Raw genomic sequence first — 19,490 nt, 5'->3', positions numbered from 1 at the left:
CTTATTTAGGCATGCAAATATGGTCAAGTCACCCTTTATGGTGAATAAAGGTGATTTAAGCAACTTTGAATGTGGTACGATGGTTGGTCTGAATATTTCAGTAACTGCTGACTTACTGGGATTTCCACCACACAACCATCTCTAAAGTTTACAACAAACAAAACATCCGGCGAGAAGCAGTTCTCTGGGAGAAAATCTCTTGTTGACGTCAGAGCTCAGAGGACGATGACCAGACTGCTTCATACTGAAGGCAACAGTAACTCAAATAACCACTCGATACAACCAAGATATGCAGAAGAGCATCTTCTACACCAGGTGTGTCCAACTCCAGTCCTCGAGAGCTACTTTCCTGCAGCTTTTAGATGCATCCCGACTCCAACACAGTTGAATCAAAGGGTTGGATTACCACTTCAGCATGCCATCAAGTTTGGCAAAGGCCCAGTAATAAGCTATTCTGTCGGAACAAGGATGCATCTAACAGCTGCAGGACAGTAGCTCTCGAGGACTGGAGTTGGACACCCCTGTTCTACAGCAACAGAAGACCGCATGGAGCACAGCAAACTGAGGATTCACACTGGCTCACCAAAACTGGATAGTAGATGATTGTAAAAATACTGCCCAGTCTGATGATTTTCAATTTCTGCTGCAACATTTGGATAGTAGCGTCACAATTTGGTGTAAAAAGCAGTAAAGCATCCTGCCTTCTATGAAGGGTTCAGGCTGCTAGTGGGGTAATTGTGTGGGGGATATTTTCTTGGCACACTTAATACAAACTGAGCATCGTTTAATCACCACAGTCTACCTGAGTGTTGTTGCTGACCCTTTATGGCCTCAGTGTACCATGTTCTGATGGTACACCTCAAGGTACTCATGTCACTTGAGCTACTTCACATGTACTGTGTGCAGAAATACTGAAAAATGTGCAAGAAAACACAATGTCTAATATCTAAGAAAGAAAAAAGAAGCCCAGAGCTGCATGACACCAGCCTATCATGGTCACACATGAAATCGCCTCATTATCTGGCTCGCATGCTTGTCATCAACTTGTGAGACCGTGCCAATCCATACTGTTCAATACTCTGTATTTTAAGTCACCAGAAACTGTTGTTGCGCCTATAAAATGCATGAAGACTCTGGTCATTCAAACCGTGCTGTAGGCTCAGACACCAGCAAGTCAAACAAGTAAAGCAGAGGGTTTTTCCATCCTCCAATCTCAGAGCAGATCAGTTCAAAGAGTGCTCCAATTATAAAGAAGCTTTAGGGCATGAGGGGGGCAGCCTCGGCGGATCAGTCCAACAGCTGAAGCACACAATTTGCACTTAAAGCTGGTGATGAAGGAGCCATTTACTTCTGCAGTTTGCCTCTCTCAATTTACATAAATGTCCTAGTGAAAGAGATGGGCGCTCTGATCTCACATGGCTGGATGCATTTCTGAAAGAAAATGAAAAAATGAAAAAAAGCCCTGTTCAATCTGGACCTCGGGGTCGTACTCGAGGGCTCTTCAATGGCCCATAAAGAGTGTGACCTTCAGGTTAGAGGATGCTAAAGCTACCAAATGTATGAAATGTGCTAGAACGACACAGAATCAGGTTTCAAGGGGTTCGCAAAGGCTTTTATCAAACATCGAGCACTGCAGCGGCTCCTAAACTGGAGATTACTACACTATTAATAATATAAAGACGACTGTGTCCTGTGTATAATTTATTACAGCTAAACTGTCAATGTCAAGGCTGGTTTGCATTGTTATAACTAGAAACCAAAATAGAATCTGAATAATTCCGTCCTCAACCCGCTTATCTGGTGAATAATGTAACAATTTCTCTGAAACCGGATTTATCTTTTTATCCATTAAGGTTTAAGCTAGTAAACTGGTGTCAGCGGTTTACAGCCGTTTCTGTCAGTTACTCAGACTACTTTTCGATATCCCAACCATTTAAGCACTCTGAGACACACTTTCACACACTAATCTAAAACCTTTAAAGTCTCCAGTCCCGTGGAAACTTGATTCAGCAGCTTGTGAAGCCTTCTTCAGCTGCCACATCTTAAAGTAATGTAGTAACAGCTCAAGGATGTTTTTTTTTCTTTTTTTAGCCATCTTGTTGCAGATTTGCCGCTAGGCCTGGGATAACTGGGATTCATTCACTAATATTTTAGTAGAAGTGTTCTTATCTTTCACAAAAAAATACATCTGTACCCAAAATTACCATCAGATTAATTAAACGTGCACACCTACCTATTTTATTCTTACCACAGCTGTATATGTGTGAATCAGACTGAATCTGAACCCACAGGCTTGTGCATCCTGCATACCACCATGCGCTCATCTCTCTAATTTAGGACAAATACATCCAATTCCAGGAGAAGCAGAGAAAATGGTGACGATGTTGCAAGGGAGAAGTCTGCACTGGCAACGCAAGAATAACGCAGAAGTCATTTTGAATAAATAAAATGAGACATGAGATGATGTGAGGTAAGGAATATTGGAGTATCTTTAAATGAAAAGCCTGCAGCTTTACATTTAGTGTTTTGTTGTCTTTACATGCATTTAGCACAAAATTTCTAATTCACTAAAATTTCAGCCATCTATCGACAACTTAATTACCATTTCAAACAATCTTTTACGTTGAGCTTTTAAAATCATTTATCCAATCATTTTAAACAATTTTATACATTTTTATGCTACTTCTAAACCCAATTTCAGCCACTTACCCAATAATTTTAGCTAAAATGCTTATTCACGGCTTTAAACCACATTTTTAAGTTACTACAAATTTCTACAATATCAGCCATTTACCTACCTACCTATTACATTTAGTATCTATTTGAACAATTTACACATTTACATTATCCATATATGGTTTTACACTATTTCATCTGCTGTCTTTAGATATCTGTCCATGTATGACTTTTAGCTAATTATGCTAAATCAGACATTGCGGATCAATCCTTGTTACATGAAAACAGATCCTTCCTGTATCTATTTTTCTGTTTTCAATCAAAAAGAGATCTGGGAAGACCAAAACTTAAAAATCTGAAGCATAATAATGACAGCGCTTATTGAAAAAATTATTTCCACAAAAAACAAACAAAAAACCAGCTCATCTTGCAGTTGCATTTGTGTTTTGGAGGCACACCGGGTTTCAGTACCTAAGCCACGAGTTTCACTGATCAGTAATAGCCTAATCTTGTATATCCATCTATTGCTTGTCTCACTCGTGTAATCTGGGATTACGCTGGATCTGCAGGATAACCGGGAATAAGGACTTAGGCGACGTATTAGGCCACTTAGCAGCACTGCAGGATGAAAACCAGTCAGCTAGAGAATAGAAGGCATTTTATTTAGTCCACTGATTCTGCCTCCTACCCACACACAGACATAACGCACAAGAAATCCTTCCATCCTGTTTTCACACATGCACAAACACAACAATAGCACAACACACAAGATGCACAAATGCATATTCATATTCTTGACACATATGCTTGAGCTGATGCACACAAAAACAGTGCAGAAGAAAACATATGAAGACTAGTACAATAAAGCCTTCCAGTGCAGTCAGCTGATAATCACATGCTGATGCTCCATGGGGCTTTGTGATAGAAACTCCCCTATATGGGTCAGTGGGAGCGGCTTAGTAAAGTGGCAGAGGGCAGGACGAGGCATAAATCTGTGTCGCTGCTGCAGCATCAGCAGCGCTTCTCCGACAGTAAATCCTCCACCGGCCTCGTGCAGGGAGGAAGCTGTCGATAACCAGTTAACAGGCAAGGAGCGGCTGCGTCCTAACGTTTCCAGAATACAAAGCTCACGTCCTTCAACATCACCACGGCCCCGGCGACAGAGTCAAACACGTCTAGTTCAAAGCCACTTTTGGGTCTGAAATGTGCTCCAAAGACGCCTCAAAGGCAGCTGTAAGCCAGGCTCATTGAACAGCCTGGCAGCAGTACAGAAATAATCCCTTCTCAAGTTTCTCAGCCAGCCTCGGCTGTCTCAACCAATCGGAGAGGCACAAAGTCAAAAGGTTGGCTCTCAACAGAAAGTCAGTCAGCTTCTCATCATCCACTTAGCGTTGTTATTAACTCTGTAGACTGACAGTAGCTGCTAATTTTGATGAGTGGTCAAACTAATTTCATCCCTCAAAGCTTCACAGTTCCCACAGTTCGCATAAAACAAAAGGAAATGTTTAGTGGCACTAAATGTGTTGACATTTCACCAGTTTTACTCTATTTTTAAAGGTTCCCACTAAATGACATATTAAACACAAGCAGGTTATTTATCAGGCAAACGGGCCAACTTCTGTTCTCCATTTTATCTCATTTTCAGAATAAGCACAATGAAGACGTCAAAACTGACACACTGAGCTATAATTAATAATAAAAATAATCACGGCGGCATGCATGAATGACAGACTTGCAAACTCACCCTGACTGCAAATCCACTCCTAGCACCTCATTAGACAAACTGAACTCACCTGGAGGCCCGTGTGTTCGCCAGTCTCTCGTTAGGTGAGACCGAGCTGGAGCGGAGCTGCGGTGACTCAAGAGTGGACTGTAGTTAGTTCTAACAAAGGCTCTGTGGTGTGTACTCACACTGAAAAGTACTCACTGCTTAAAAATATATAAATACACGGTGAGCTGCCAGACATCAAAGCAGCTTGAGATGATGAAACAAAGGTAGAAGCGTCATCTTTCTATCCACCTAGAAATGGTTCAGTTTAGTTTCAGCTTCTTTCCAGGCCCACATTTAACAAGCTCAAATCTGTTATGTAGACTTCCCAGCCTTACAAGTTCAAACTGAGCAGAAAGGTGATCCAAGTGACTTTGAGCGTGGCATGGTTATAGGTCAGAGTGTTATAGAAACTGCTGACCTACTGGGATTTTCCCACACAACCATCTCTAGCGTTTACATAGGCTGGTCTGAAAAGGAGAAAATATCCAGTAAGCAGCAGTTCTCTAGGTGAACACGCCTTGCTGATGCCAGAGATCAGAGGACAATGGGCAGACTGCTTCATGCTGATGACAATAGTGACTCGGAAAACCACTTATTATAACCAAGGTCTGCAGAGAAGCATCTTTAAATGCACAAAATCCCGAACCTTGGGCTACAGAGGCACAAAGACCACTCTAGGTGCCACTCCTGTGAAGAAAGTGAAGTTACAACTTGAGTCTCAAATCCTCCTGCAACATTCAGATGGAACAACCTAGAAGTGTGGATTTGTCCTCCCTTATATCGGCAGTTCTGCTGGTGGTGTAATGTGTGGGGGATACTTTCTTGGCATACTTTGGACTCCTAAGTATCATGTGACCATGTCCATCCATCTATAACCACAGTATCTTAAATCATCACAAAGAGAGTGGTGAGGGAGGCAGAGCCTATTATGGGAAGTGAGTTTCCTTTCTTCCAGAAGATGTACGAGCACTGATGCACTGCCCAGCCAACGGTTCATCAAAGGCGCTCACAACCTTAACCGCAACCTGTTCCAGGCCTGTAAGAACTCACATGAGCTATTTTCCTGGACAAAGTATGACTGTTTATTAATTAATTAATTGCCAGACGTATGTTCTTATATTTTTGCATTTGCATATATCTAAAATATGGTGTCTTATTGTGATCTGCTAAAACATTTTCACCAACTTCTTACTTTTGAAAATCTGTGATGACAATAAAACCAGGTGAGAGTCTGAATATGAGTGGGCTTCTCTGTGCGTATGTGTAAAAACTGGTAACGGGAATAGTAGCAGTAATAGCTGCTAAGATATGAGGTGTGATCAAACATCAAGCTCTGTTTCCAAATGACCTGAATTCTCTATAGAGGATCACAAATGGTGATGAGAGCTGGTTCAGCAGCTACAAATAAGCAGTTTTCATTGAACCCGATTCCAAACCCCCATAAAGACTGCATGTGACGACCTCCCCTGTACCGTCAATGACTAGTTTTGACATCTCAGTATAAATCAATAAAGATTAGAACAGGTTCCAGGATTTTTCAAGGGTAGCCCTGGTAAGCTGTATAGGCAGAGATCACCGTCACTAACTTCTAACGCACACGCAGTCGTTTTGTTCTGGAAAGTTTGTTCTTTTGTGCCTGAAATATGGAAACCACTCAGTTTAGAAAAGAGAAACACGGGTTACTTCTAGCAGACATTTAAGGGGGAAAGAGTTAAAGGGTTAGGATGTCAGCTGAGAAGCAATACCAGGAGCCTGTACTCCTGACATCATCGTCATGGATGGACTTCGGCTGTAACATTATGAGTTGTCTGAAGTAAAATATCTACACTGTCGTGCACACCATTGTGAGGTTTTTTTGCAGATACCAACATAATCATCGGTCGCTATTTGGACCATTTGCCGCATTTGCCTCCCTGCAGGTTTGGCCAAAAACAAAAGTCAAGTTTAAGAATCTCGATTGTGACAAACATTGCATATCCAGTGCCCACAGCAGATACACTGGGTCCAGTGTTTTTGTTTAGTTTATTTGAATCATCTATTTGGACTGTGGTTTGTAAATGGTTTACATTTACTTCATGTATGTTTTGGTGTATTTAGTGCTGCTACTTGCTCCTGGTTGCTTTAGAGTTTATTCCTCCCTCATTGTTTAATCCTCTCGTGTCTAGGCTCCCATGTTTATGCTGCGTTACAGATACCTCAGAACTCAGATGTTGGGAGTTAGCGTGCTCTTGAAAAAGTGAGGAAAAACAGGATTTGATTTGGTTCCTTAGCAAGGTAGAACCATTCAGGTATCACTAGCAGTAGAGCATGATATATATATTCTTTTGCACTTAAATACATTCATGACTAGAGCCTGGTCAGTGCTCTGCATATAGCTTATTGAGTGAAACATAAATGAACAACAGTGACGTTACAGGATAAAAGTTTAAGTTTTACCTCTGTTTATATTCAGTGGCACCATCTTGCATTGTTAACTCGGGGTTGCTGTGGCTGCTTCGTCTTTCTGAGTGGGAAATCTGAGGTAGAGGGACTTTCCGCGTTTCACAATGGGAACTTGGAAATTCAGATTTTCTCAGGAACTCACTGTTAGTTAATTTGTGTTTCTGCATTTCCTGTTATCACACTTGCTGTTTTACTTTGAGAGTCAGTGTTCTTGGTGCTTTGCTTTTAGTTTTGCTTCCTTTGTCTTTTCTCCTGTGATTTAGTTCTCCTGTGTCTCCACTTCCCTAATCACCCTGTGTCTATCTATTGTGTCTGTATTAACTTGTCCTTTGTTGCATCCTCCCACGAAGTAATATCTTTTCCTTGTTCCACGTCTCCCCAAAATTCCTAGTTTTTGATTGTTTGTTTCAGCTCAGCTCATGCCCTGTTTTTTATGTTCTAATGAAGACGTTAATGCTTGCTGTCAAAGTGTAACAGGCGCAAGTATAACAGGACATCTAAAAAAAAACAAAAAAAAACCCCATCTAAAAATAGCAGTGGAACTGAAAATGGTCCAGATGTGCAGGACAAGGTGAACTTGAAACTGACATGGGCAAAATTTAAATCAGGTATGGACTGCTCTCCAAAGTTTTTCTTGCACAAGCCCCCTGCTAGATATGCTCCCACTGGGCATGTGCAGACTGATGGTGGTGAGACCACAGTTCATAACAAGCAGAAGTCAAGGTTCTTAGCATCCAGCAGCCTTCTGGTCAAACACTCCTCTATGAGTGTTACATGCAATATAAATCACTGTCGACCTGCTGCACTGCAACCCCTTGCTGCTTCTTTCTTCTGCTTCATATTCAGACCCATTGATACTAACGCGGTTTCCTCGCTCAGCCATCATTTTGCTGAACGGCACATGAGAGAGAAAATGGAAGCCCTGCGATCGTGCGCAGTGTGTTTTTTAAGCATTGGCTCTGTCTCTGGCTTGTTTTCCTTTAACCTGCCGCACATCAATCACAGCCGCCAACAAGATTAAAATTAAAAGACTTCAGAACTACCTGCTACAAGTGAGATCCTTCCCAGACGACATTGCACTCCTTATTTTCATACTAGCGTGGATCAAATAAAATTTTATCTAACCCAGCAGCATTATCTGCCAGTGCCGGAAAATAATTTGACTGAAGAAAAAACAAAAAAAACAAAACATGAAATGAGCTCCCCAAGCCTGGATAGGAGATAACATCACCTGCCGAGCTTGCACTTTGCCTCAAACTTATTTTGTTCAACGTGAGCTTCGATTAATGATTCTGGACGCTTGACAAAGACGCAGGAAACATCTGCAGAGAGCACAAATGTTGTGTGCTACAATATTAAATCAGCGCTGCTCAGTCAACTTTCCCCAGACCAAGGAAAGGTTATTAAATCAACAGAGGAAATGGTGTCGAGGCTGTGGAGCGTGGCTTTGTTTATTTACAGCGAGGAGAGCGCACAATCAGTCCGCCTCCCGCTGCAGTGCAGCCATTTTCTCAAGGGAAACTTAACGTTTCTCCAGCAGCCCTCCAGGCCAGAGACTGACCTCTCTACCGGCTACATTACTGACTCAAGAGATGGAGGAAAGGAGAAGCTGCGCCTTTCCACTCAGTACGTTTGGAATGCAATATCAGACCGTAGGCTGCAGTGATCCCAGAGGTTTGTTTACACAGTTTCACACCTGAGATTTTTATCAGCCTCTGCAGCTCTGAAAGAGAATCAAGCTATTCATGAACATTTACTGGTTGTGATGGTTTTACTATGTCGAATTTAAGACTACGAATTTAATGCCTTATTTGACCTAGTTTCCCTCTGAGAACTGAAACAAAGAAGGACTTTGATCTAGATCATGCTTTTTAATAATTGGCTTTATTTTAAAACCATATTTCTTTTAGTTGGGATTGGATTTGCTGAAGCATGAAAGAGCCCTTTGTTTCCAAGTTGTTCTGTAAAGTCACACAGACTTAACTGCAAGTGGACCAGTTATGTTTTACATTATACGCTCTGATTTTTATTGCTTTTTATAATATCTTGATTGTCCTGATTGCCAGGACCTGGGTGAACAAAAAGAAAAAGAATAGAAAGATTTAAAAACCATCCAAAAAGTTAAAACCAAATCAGCAAATAAGCACTGAATCATAGTTAACGCTGTTTAGAAGTCTTTAAATAATGATTTAGCGGGCTTCAATCTGCAGTTTGTGACATAATTAGATAATTACCGGCTGAAATGTTGAAACAGTAGTAGTTATTTCCTTTTTTCAAAACGTCTCTGATTATTTTTCAAGCTGTTATTTTTGTAAAACGGCTAATGGCTACAGGAGGCTAATATGATACATTTATTAGCCTGCTAATTCAAAAACCAGAACTGCTAAGATAACAGTTGTAGTTTTTGCAGAAACAACTACACTGGTAGAAACCTTAAAAAGCTGTTGAATGCAATGTGTACGTCTGCTATAAATATTTCTGATTTTAGGGAGCAAATGGAAAATGTAAATAAAGGTAAGAATGGAGCTAATGTTTTAATATATGACTATAAATACTGCTTAGAACAGCTTCAAAAATAGAAAATCTTGTTGCTTTTTGGCAGTTTGAGGTACGTACACTCTAAGAAGGGAAACGAGACAACGTGATGCATCTGGCAGCTCAGGAAACAGACTCTGATGAGTTGATTTAATCCTAGAAATGAGTGGAGACTGCTGTCTGCAGACAGATAACCCTCTGTAACATTATCACCTTTATGTGGATAAAACAAGCAAGATAAAACATGTAATCGCTGAACTTTAGAGTCGATCGTTTTCTCCTGTCTCAAGTCTTAAAGCTAATCTGTGACAACTCGCTGCATCTAAATCTCATCAGGAAAGCTAATAATCTGTTTTTAAGGTGGAGGCACATTAGAAAGACTGTTGACAATCTCATCCTTTTTCTGGGGACTGATTTCCTCAGGTACCGATGAGCATGACCGTTATTAGCTGGGTGTCACACTGACCTATGAGGCTGTCTGGGCGGGGCAGAGCGCTCCTCTGGTACAGGCCGTATGGATCGGTGCCGTACGCCAGCGGCTGGCTCTGCCTGGGGAGGGTGGAGCCGTAGTGCTGCGGCACCGCCGTCATTCCTGAGCGCAGCGGTGACCCCATTGAACCCCTCCCCTCGATCAAGGAAAGGGAGGACCCCAGACGTCCTCCACTTCCTCCTCCTCCTCTTTCGCCTCCTCCTAGTCCAACTCCTACAATTCCACCTGCACCACCCCCTCTACCCTGGGTGCTCTCAGTCGGGGAGGTCGGCGACGGGCAGGAGGGCGGCATGGTAGTGCCTGGGAAAACAGCGGCCAGCGGTTTGGGCTCAGACAGGATGGGCGAGTCATACGTGCTGCCTTGGGATGTTCGCAGGGAGATGCGGGAAGGTGAGACTGTGCCGGCGGTGCCGCAGCCAGGAGACTGGCTCCTGGAGGGGAGGGAGGCCATCCTCCGTAACACCCGGCTGGAGGCCTGGGAAACCAAGAGGAGAAGAAATATTACAGTTTACCCTTCCAGAGAGTAGAGTGTGACATTTTATTCATCTGATAATGAGGCATGAATTTTTATTACACCTTCCTAAAGTGCCCTTTGCATCTCACAGGTCATTACGTTTGTGCAAAAACCATTAAATTGCCCTTATGTGCTGTTTAAAATGTGCATCATGTTCAGTGATGTGCTTGGAAGGGTGCAGAGAAACGAAACAATTAAAAACACTGAAAATCCGTATTCTTATTTTGGATAATTGAAATTAAATAAATATTCCAGTAGTCCTGCCTGCCTGCATCATTATTAAATGACATTTAATGGCATTTTATTCATTTCTAATTAACATTCACTTGATTCTTTGCTCCTCTGTGACTAAAAATGTCAAGTATAATACCCGTAACAGTGTTGACAATTAATCACTTCAGCATTTTGGTTTCCTAAATAAATACCTGACAAATGAACATTAAATTCTGCACACTGCGCCTCTCCCATTTGCAAATATACTCGCCAATTAGGAGTAATGCCACACTCTCAGACAGCGCACTTCATCACGTCTGATGAAGAGCATCGTTATCTTTTCCATTTGTCCAAGAAGCTGAACGTGCTTGCCTCTGGGAAAACGTCCTAATTCATTACACTTCAGACTGAGCGTCACTTTTTAGGGAAGACTTGACAGAATTTTCCTGATTTATGGTGTCAAACATTTTCCCTTTTTTCTTCTTCTCCTCATTTATGAAATATAGAATGTCTCCTAATTACAGACTCAGCCAACTGGATGCCGATCTGTGCCGCCTTAATCCATCGCAGCCTCGAACGCCTCGAAGGGAAATTAAGAGCGGAGACATGTAAGCCCATCCAGTGAGGCTGCTGGGTTTGGAATAAATCAGGAGAAAATTCAAACAGGCTCACCATTATCTGTCATTCCTACTCCTACTTTCATTCTAAGTGCGTATAATTATTAGCCACAAAGAAAGGAGCTGATAATGTTTGAGCCTGAGACATTTCAAGGTAGAAGTGGTTTTGATTTGAAGGGTTTAGCTGATGTTCTTCGTCGCTCATGACAGTAATTACCGAGCCTCAACCAGCTGTCATTACTTTAAGAAAGAATATTATTGCTTAGAGCAAAGACATACATATTTTTCGGGTGGCAACGCTCTGAAAACCAATCAAATGTGGGAAACCTGAATATGATTTCTCCTCATGAGGTTCAATTACCTGCGCCGGAGCTTTGATCGTGTTACTCGATGATTCGCTAGCAGCTGGAATTCACCGTGTTGTCGCCAACTTAGCGACTTTATCGCTATATTTAGCGAGTTTTCAGACCCCCTTAGCGACTTTTTTTTTCTAAAAAGCGACTAGCGACAAATCTGGCGACTTTTTCTGGTATTACTGGAGACTTATTTATGACGACTTTTTGACGTGAAAACACGTATCGCTCTTACTCTCAACAGGCAGCGGTGCTGCCTTGGGCACCTTGCCCGTACCAAAGCGCTCACAGGCGGAGGATAGTCCTCCCCCAGCTGCTATCAGGGGAGGAGACGTTCACACCTGTGCGTCCAAACGGCAAATGAATCGCGCATGAGCGAAGCCGCTGCTCCCGCACTGACTGTAACGCAGTCAGTTCTTTTATTGTTATGCTGTTTTGTGAATCACAAGGTTTAAAACTACTTATAAACACACACAAAGTAATTCCACCAGAGTGCCAGTTTCGAGTCACTTTTGCCGGTCCAAGCACTGGTGTCAAGCCAGCCTCCAATTCGAGACTTGCAGTCAAGCCAGCCTCCAGTTTGTTTTACGTTCCCTGTATATTCAAAGTATTACGGGAATGGATGTGGAAACCGGATTTCAAAATAAAAGCCAACTTCGAGTGAATTAACAGATATGTTAAGAACATAATAACATATAATTTAGGCTTCTTTTTTTTTTACAAACTCTAATGTTAGATCTATATGACACAGCCTTGTACCCTAATTGTGCCCTGTCACTATCAAGGCCATCTTATTTTGGATTTCAAAGTAAAAGCCCTGTGAATCTTCATTTTTGAACTACTCTTTCAATGACTTAATAATGCTCTTAAAAGCAAAAGTCGTATTTCCAAATACTATTTGAACTTTATATCAACACTTTCCAACCACAGTCTTTTTACAGTGATACCATATCAATATCAAGTCAGTCTGATTTTGCCTTTCATAGTAATGGCCCTTTGAAATTGTCCATAATTGACTTAATCTTCTAACGATTCAAAATGCTCTAAAATGAAAAATTCTTGTTTCCACAGGGTAATTCCACCTTAGATCAACAGTATACAGCCCCACAGTGATACCATATCAATATCAAGTCATTCTGATTATGCCTTCCAAAATAAAAGCCTTTTTAAATTGTCCATAATTGACCTAACTTTCAGTGATTTCAAAATGTTTTAAAATGGAAATTTCCTGTTTCCACAGGGTAATTCCACTCCAGATCAACAGTATACAACCTCACGATGTTACCATATCAATATCAAGACATTCTGATATTGCTTTAAAAAATAAAAGCATTTTCAAACTGCCCATATCTGAGTTGCTCCTGGAACAATTTCAAAATGCTCTAAAATGGCACATTCCTGTTTCCACAGGGTAATTCCACTTTAGATCAACAGTATACAGCCCCACAGTGATACCATATCAATATCAAGTCATTCTGATTTTGCTCTCAAAAATAAAAGCCTTTTCAAATTGTCCATAATTGACCTAACTTTCAGTGATTTCAAAATGCTCTAAAAAGGAAAATTCCTGTTTCCACAGGGTAATTCCACCTTAGATCAACAGTATACAGCCCCACAGTGATACCATATCAATATCAAGTCATTCTGATTATGCCTTCCAAAATAAAAGCCTTTTTAAATTGTCCATAATTGACCTAACTTTCAGTGATTTCAAAATGCTCTAAAATGGAAATTTCCTGTTTCCACAGGGTAATTCCACCTTAGATCAACAGTATACAGCCCCACAGTGATACCATATCAATATCAAGTCATTCTGATTATGCCTTCCAAAGTAAATGCCCTTTCAAATTGAGCATATACGGCCTACTTTTTTGACGATTTCAAAATGTTCTTAAACAGAATTTTGCTGTTTCCACAGGATAATTTCACTTTAGTTCAACAGTATACAACCTCACGATGTTACCATATCAATATCAAGTCATTCTGATTTTGCTTTCAAAAATAAAAGCATTTTCAAACTGCCCATATCTGACTTGATCCTGGAACAATTTCAAAATGCTCTAAAATGGAAAATTCCTGTTTCCACAGGGTAATTCCACCTTAGATCAACAGTATACAGCCCCACAGTGATACCATATCAATATCAAGTCATTCTGATTATGCCTTCCAAAATAAATGCCCTTTCAAATTGAGCATATATACGACCTACTTTTTTAACGATTTCAAAATGTTCTTAAAAAGAATTTTGCTGTTTCCACAGGATAATTTCACTTTAGGTCAACAGTATACAACCTCACGATGTTACCACATCAATATCAAGTCATTCTGATTTTGCTTTCAAAAATAAAAGCATTTTCAAAATGCCCATATCTGACTTGATCCTGGAACAATTTCAAAATGCTCTAAAATGGAAAATTCCTGTTTCCACAGGGTAATTCCACTTTAGATCAACAGTATACAGCCCCACAGTGATACCATATTAATATCAAGTCATTCTGATTTTGCCTTCCAAAGTAAAAGCCTTTTCAAATTGTTCACAATTGACCTAACTTTCAGTGATTTCAAAATGCTCTAAAATGGAAATTTCGTGTTTCCACAGGATAATTCCACTCCAGATCAACAGTATACAGCCCCACAGTGATACCATATTAATATCAAGTCATTCTGATTATGCCTTCCAAAATAAAAGACTTTTCAAATTGCCAAGATACGACCTACTCTTTTAAAGATTTCAAAATGCTCTAAAAGTGAAAATTGCTGTTTCCACAGGATAATTTCACTTTAGGTCAACAGTATACAACCTGACGATGTTACCATATCAATTTCAAGTAATTCTGATTATGCCTTCCAAAATAATGGCCTGTTGAAAATGCCCATAATTTACCTAACTTTCAGTGATTTCAGAATGCTCTAAAAAGGAAGATTTCAGTTTCCACAGGGTAATTCCACTTTAGATCAACAGTATACAACCTCACGATGTTACCATGTCAATTTCAAGTCAGTCTGATTTTGCTTTTCAAAATAAAAGCTTTTTCAATTTGCCCATATATGACTTACTCTTGGAGCGAATTCAAAATGCTCTAAGATGGAAAATTGCTGTTTCCACAGCATAATTCCACTTTAGATCAATAGTATCCAACCCCACAGTGATACCATATCAATATCAAATCAGTCTGATTTTGCCTTCCAAAATAAAAGTATTTTCAAATTGCCCGTAGACGACCTACTCGTTTAACGATTTCAAAATGCTCTTAAATTGCTCTTTATATTTTAAGTCTGTGGAAAGATGTCATTCTAAATAAAGAAATTACAAAACAGCTTGCAAACCAACCATGACATCTTTCCACAGACTTAAAATATAAACGTACTATCAATTACAACCTAGTGGCAATTTCAGCTTCCTTTTACATCATCTTTATGATTCAATTCTGTCATAATCAATTGAGTCTGATTTTGCTTTTCAAAATGAAAACCCAATATGTGTTGAAACAGCAATTTTCATTTTTAAAACATTCTGAAATAATTGAAAGAGTATATCACATATGGACAAATTCGACGGGCCATTAATTTGAAAGGCGAAATCAGACCAACATGAAATTTACATGGTTTTACTGTCGGGTTGGATACTGTTGATCTAAAGTGGAATTATCCTGTGGAAACAGCATCTTTCAATTTAAGAGCATTTTGAAATCGTTAAACGAGTAGGTCGTCTACGGGCAATTTGAAAATACTTTTATTTTGGAAGGCAAAATCAGAGTGACTTGATCTTAACATCGTATCTCTGTGGGGTTGTATACTGTTGATTTAAAGTGAAATTATTCTGTGGAAACAGAAAATTTCCTTTTTAGAGCATTCCGAAATCACTGAAAGTTAGGTAAGTTATTGGCATTTTCAACAGGCCATTATTTTGGAAGGCAAAATCAGAATGACTTGAAATTGAAGTAGTACCATGGTGTGGATGTACACTTTTGATCTAACATGGATTCATCCTGTGGAAAGAGCAAGTTTCATTTTTAGAGCGTTCTGAATTCTTTAAAAGAGTAGGTCGTATATCGGCAATTTGAAAAGGCTTTTATTTTGGAAGGCAACATCAGACTGATTTGATATTGATATGGTAACATCGTGAGGTTGTATACTGTTGAACTAAAGTGAAATTATCCTGTGGAAACAGCAAAATTCTGTTTAAGAACATTTTGAAATCGTCAAAAAAGTAGGCCGTATATGCTCAATTTGAAAGGGCATTTATTTTGGAAGGCATAATCAGAATGACTTGATATTGATATGGTATCACTGTGGGGCTGTATACTGTTGATCTAAGGTGGAATTACCCTGTGGAAACAGGAAATTTCCATTTTAGAGCATTTTGAAATCACTGAAAGTTAGGTCAATTATGGACAATTTAAAAAGGCTTTTATTTTGGAAGGCATAATCAGAATGACTTGATATTGATATGGTATCACTGTGGGGCTGTATACTGTTGATCTAAGGTGGAATTACCCTGTGGAAACAGGAATTTTCCTTTTTAGAGCATTTTGAAATCACTGAAAGTTAGGTCAATTATGGACAATTTGAAAAGGCTTTTATTTTTGAGAGCAAAATCAGAATGACTTGATATTGATATGGTATCACTGTGGGGCTGTATACTGTTGATCTAAAGTGGAATTACCCTGTGGAAACAGGAATGTGCCATTTTAGAGCATTTTGAAATTGTTCCAGGAGCAACTCAGATATGGGCAGTTTGAAAATGCTTTTATTTTTTAAAGCAATATCAGAATGTCTTGATATTGATATGGTAACATCGTGAGGTTGTATACTGTTGATCTGGAGTGGAATTACCCTGTGGAAACAGGAAATTTCCATTTTAAAACATTTTGAAATCACTGAAAGTTAGGTCAATTATGGACAATTTAAAAAGGCTTTTATTTTGGAAGGCATAATCAGAATGACTTGATATTGATATGGTATCACTGTGGGGCTGTATACTGTTGATCTAAGGTGGAATTACCCTGTGGAAACAAGAATTTTTCATTTTAGAGCATTTTGAATCGTTAGAAGATTAAGTCAATTATGGACAATTTCAAAGGGCCATTACTATGAAAGGCAAAATCAGACTGACTTGATATTGATATGGTATCACTGTAAAAAGACTGTGGTTGGAAAGTGTTGATATAAAGTTCAAATAGTATTTGGAAATACGACTTTTGCTTTTAAGAGCATTATTAAGTCATTGAAAGAGTAGTTCAAAAATGAAGATTCACAGGGCTTTTACTTTGAAATCCAAAATAAGATGGCCTTGATAGTGACAGGGCACAATTAGGGTACAAGGCTGTGTCATATAGATCTAACATTAGAGTTTGTAAAAAAAAAAGAAGCCTAAATTATATGTTATTATGTTCTTAACATATCTGTTAATTCACTCGAAGTTGGCTTTTATTTTGAAATCCGGTTTCCACATCCATTCCCGTAATACTTTGAATACACAGGGAACGTAAAACAAACTGGAGGCTGGCTTGACTGCAAGTCTCGAATTGGAGGCTGGCTTGACACCAGTGTCCAAGCCCGGGTAAAGGAGCAGGGTTGGAATTGTGACATTAAAAAACAATAATTGCTAAAAGAAATTTAATTTGTAGTTCTAAATAAATTTAACTGCATTTAGGACGTTTTTTTACTCACTTTATGTCTCTTCCACGATGTTATTTCTCTCTCCAACAACGCAGGTTACAATTACATTAGCATGACCAATTGTGCAAATTAGGCGATGACGTCATTTGGCGACTTCTAGCGACTTTTAGGACAGCCAATAGCGATTTTCCTTACTGAGGAGTTAGCAACACTGGTTGTCCTAATTTGCTTTAGTACCAACGTCCAGTGTACAACTATAGTTAATGTTGCCTTTAATGAGTTCCCTGTGCTGAGTTCATTGGTACGCTACTGCAGCGAGAGAAAATGTCTCTCCTGCTTTGCATCTGCGATCTAACATAGATATTTTTGCACTTTTATAACTGTGGCTACATTTCTCTATGAGTGTAAAAATCATAGCTGTGACTATGCATACTGATTCATGGGTGTGGTTGAAAGTAGCTCGTTAATTAAATGTGTCACATAGCCTGTAAAGGTGGCACATACATTTTGTAATCATACAGGACTGACTCTGGTAGTACCCTTTATGAACTGGCAAAGCACTAACATTTATGTTCTCCACAGTAAGGGATGGATCTAAAATATTGGTTTAAGACATTTTTACACATTTGTATTTGTGGTTTTCACCTTTGTGCTCTTAATCTTACTAAATGTGGCTGAAAAGCTAAGTGGACACAGAGGTAAAATCTTACCCTGAGCTTTTCTTTCTAAGGTTAGTGACTTGTGATGTAACCCTTTGGAGATCAGGCCTACCTGCCCAGAAGCTTGACCCTCTGCTCTTGGGCTTCTGGATATTGATGCTCGGGGCTCCGAACGCACTACGTTCTGGTTGCTGTAGTAACTGACGCTGCTGTCCTGGTAGCCGCTGTCAGAATACGAGGTCATCTGGACCGAGTGACCTCCTGAGCCTGGAAGGAAAGCACAATAAGAGGCCTCAGTGCTTCTTGTGACACATTAAAGCAGGACGTGGTGTGATCAAACCACAGCCACCCCGACATCAGTCACTGCGGTTTACTGCGATTTGCATAGTATCTCACTCGGCTTTCAACTTGTTAAAAAAATATTATGCGTATAAATACATACACGCGGACATCTGCATTAAGCCGTTCCTGGAACAATCTGCTGGCCTACTTTCTCCTGTAGCACCAGGAGGAGGAAGCGTGGGTGATATTTTTACACTTCCAGTGCACTCCAGCTGTATGCAATATAAATAAGACCAAAGGCAAGTTTGTTTTAAACATTACAAATCGCTACTCAGATGTTACATATTTACTAATGGTACCGATAATAAATGTGGAGGGAGAAGGAGGCCGAGTCTTTTTCTGCGTCGTGCTTTAAAAACATGAATAAAACCAGCAAGTGTTCTGCACATATAAGAATTCACAACTGCACCCACTGCTTCGCTTTGCTGGCCGTCCAACTTTTTTGTGGTTTAACACAAGCTTCTGAGGTAGCTTGATGGACCAAAGTGTCAAACACTCCAGTGAAGATGCCTAATGTCCAACCGCTGTTGGACATTAGGCAGGCTGTGGCTGTAATGCAAAGCTCCCACGAGTGAATACGTGGGAAACATTTCCGCCAAACATGGCAGACTATAAAAAATAAAACTCAGACAGCAGAGCGGAGGCGGATATCAGGTTCTGGGTATTTTAGACTCATCTGAAACAGTGTGGGGCCTTTGGCATCTCTTAAATGTGATCAGATTGTCCAGTGTGGGTTCAGAATTGTGGACTTATATTCACTGGTTGGTAAAATGCTGCTGTGAAGCCTCGGGCTGAGCTTTGGCTCCCTCAGCATCTGGTGTTTAGACTTGATGAGAGAGGGGTGGATCTGACTGTGAAGCTGAAGGATGCTACATGCTTGTATGGTAGACATTCCTTAAAACTTAGTACTGTAAAAAAGCCTTGAGCCACCCCTCATTTCTTGTCATTTCTTCAAGTAGTCTTCAGGAATATTTCTCCAGGCTTCTTGAAGGACATCCAAAGCTCTTCTTTGGATGTTTTGTTCTGTTCTCTGTCCACATGATCCCACACTGCTTCAATAATGTTGAGGTCCAGGCTCTGGGAGGCCAATCCATGACTGATAGTGTTGCATTTTGTGTTACTGCATTGGCAGTGTGTTTGGGCTCATCAACATCCAAAAATAAAGATGGTACCCATCAGATCCTTTTCAGATGATATTGCATGCTGGATGAAATCCCGTTGTTTTGCAGCCACAGGAAAGTGTATCCCGCAGTGAC

At 40.1% G+C, this 19,490-nt stretch overlaps 1 protein-coding gene across 2 annotated transcripts in view; it reads right to left on the bottom strand.

Annotated features, from left to right (window-relative positions):
* Nucleotides 1-19,490, bottom strand: part of LOC308393345 (plakophilin-4-like) — an 81,939-nt gene that overhangs the window by 27,990 nt on the left and 34,459 nt on the right. For both annotated transcript variants that reach the window (XM_080877039.1, XM_080877038.1), the window contains 2 exons: nt 18,005-18,159; nt 9,891-10,389 (listed from right to left, as the gene is read on the bottom strand). In XM_080877039.1, coding sequence (XP_080733165.1) covers nt 9,891-10,389; nt 18,005-18,159 — 654 coding nt within the window. The remainder of the gene's footprint in view (nt 1-9,890; nt 10,390-18,004; nt 18,160-19,490) is intronic.

This window comes from Rhamphochromis sp. 'chilingali', assembly GCF_963969265.1.
Source record: "Rhamphochromis sp. 'chilingali' genome assembly, chromosome: 3".
Classification (NCBI taxonomy): Eukaryota; Metazoa; Chordata; class Actinopteri; order Cichliformes; family Cichlidae; genus Rhamphochromis; species Rhamphochromis sp. 'chilingali'.
The sequence above is the reverse complement of the archived record's forward strand: the minus strand, read 5'-3'. Positions and strand labels throughout refer to the sequence as shown.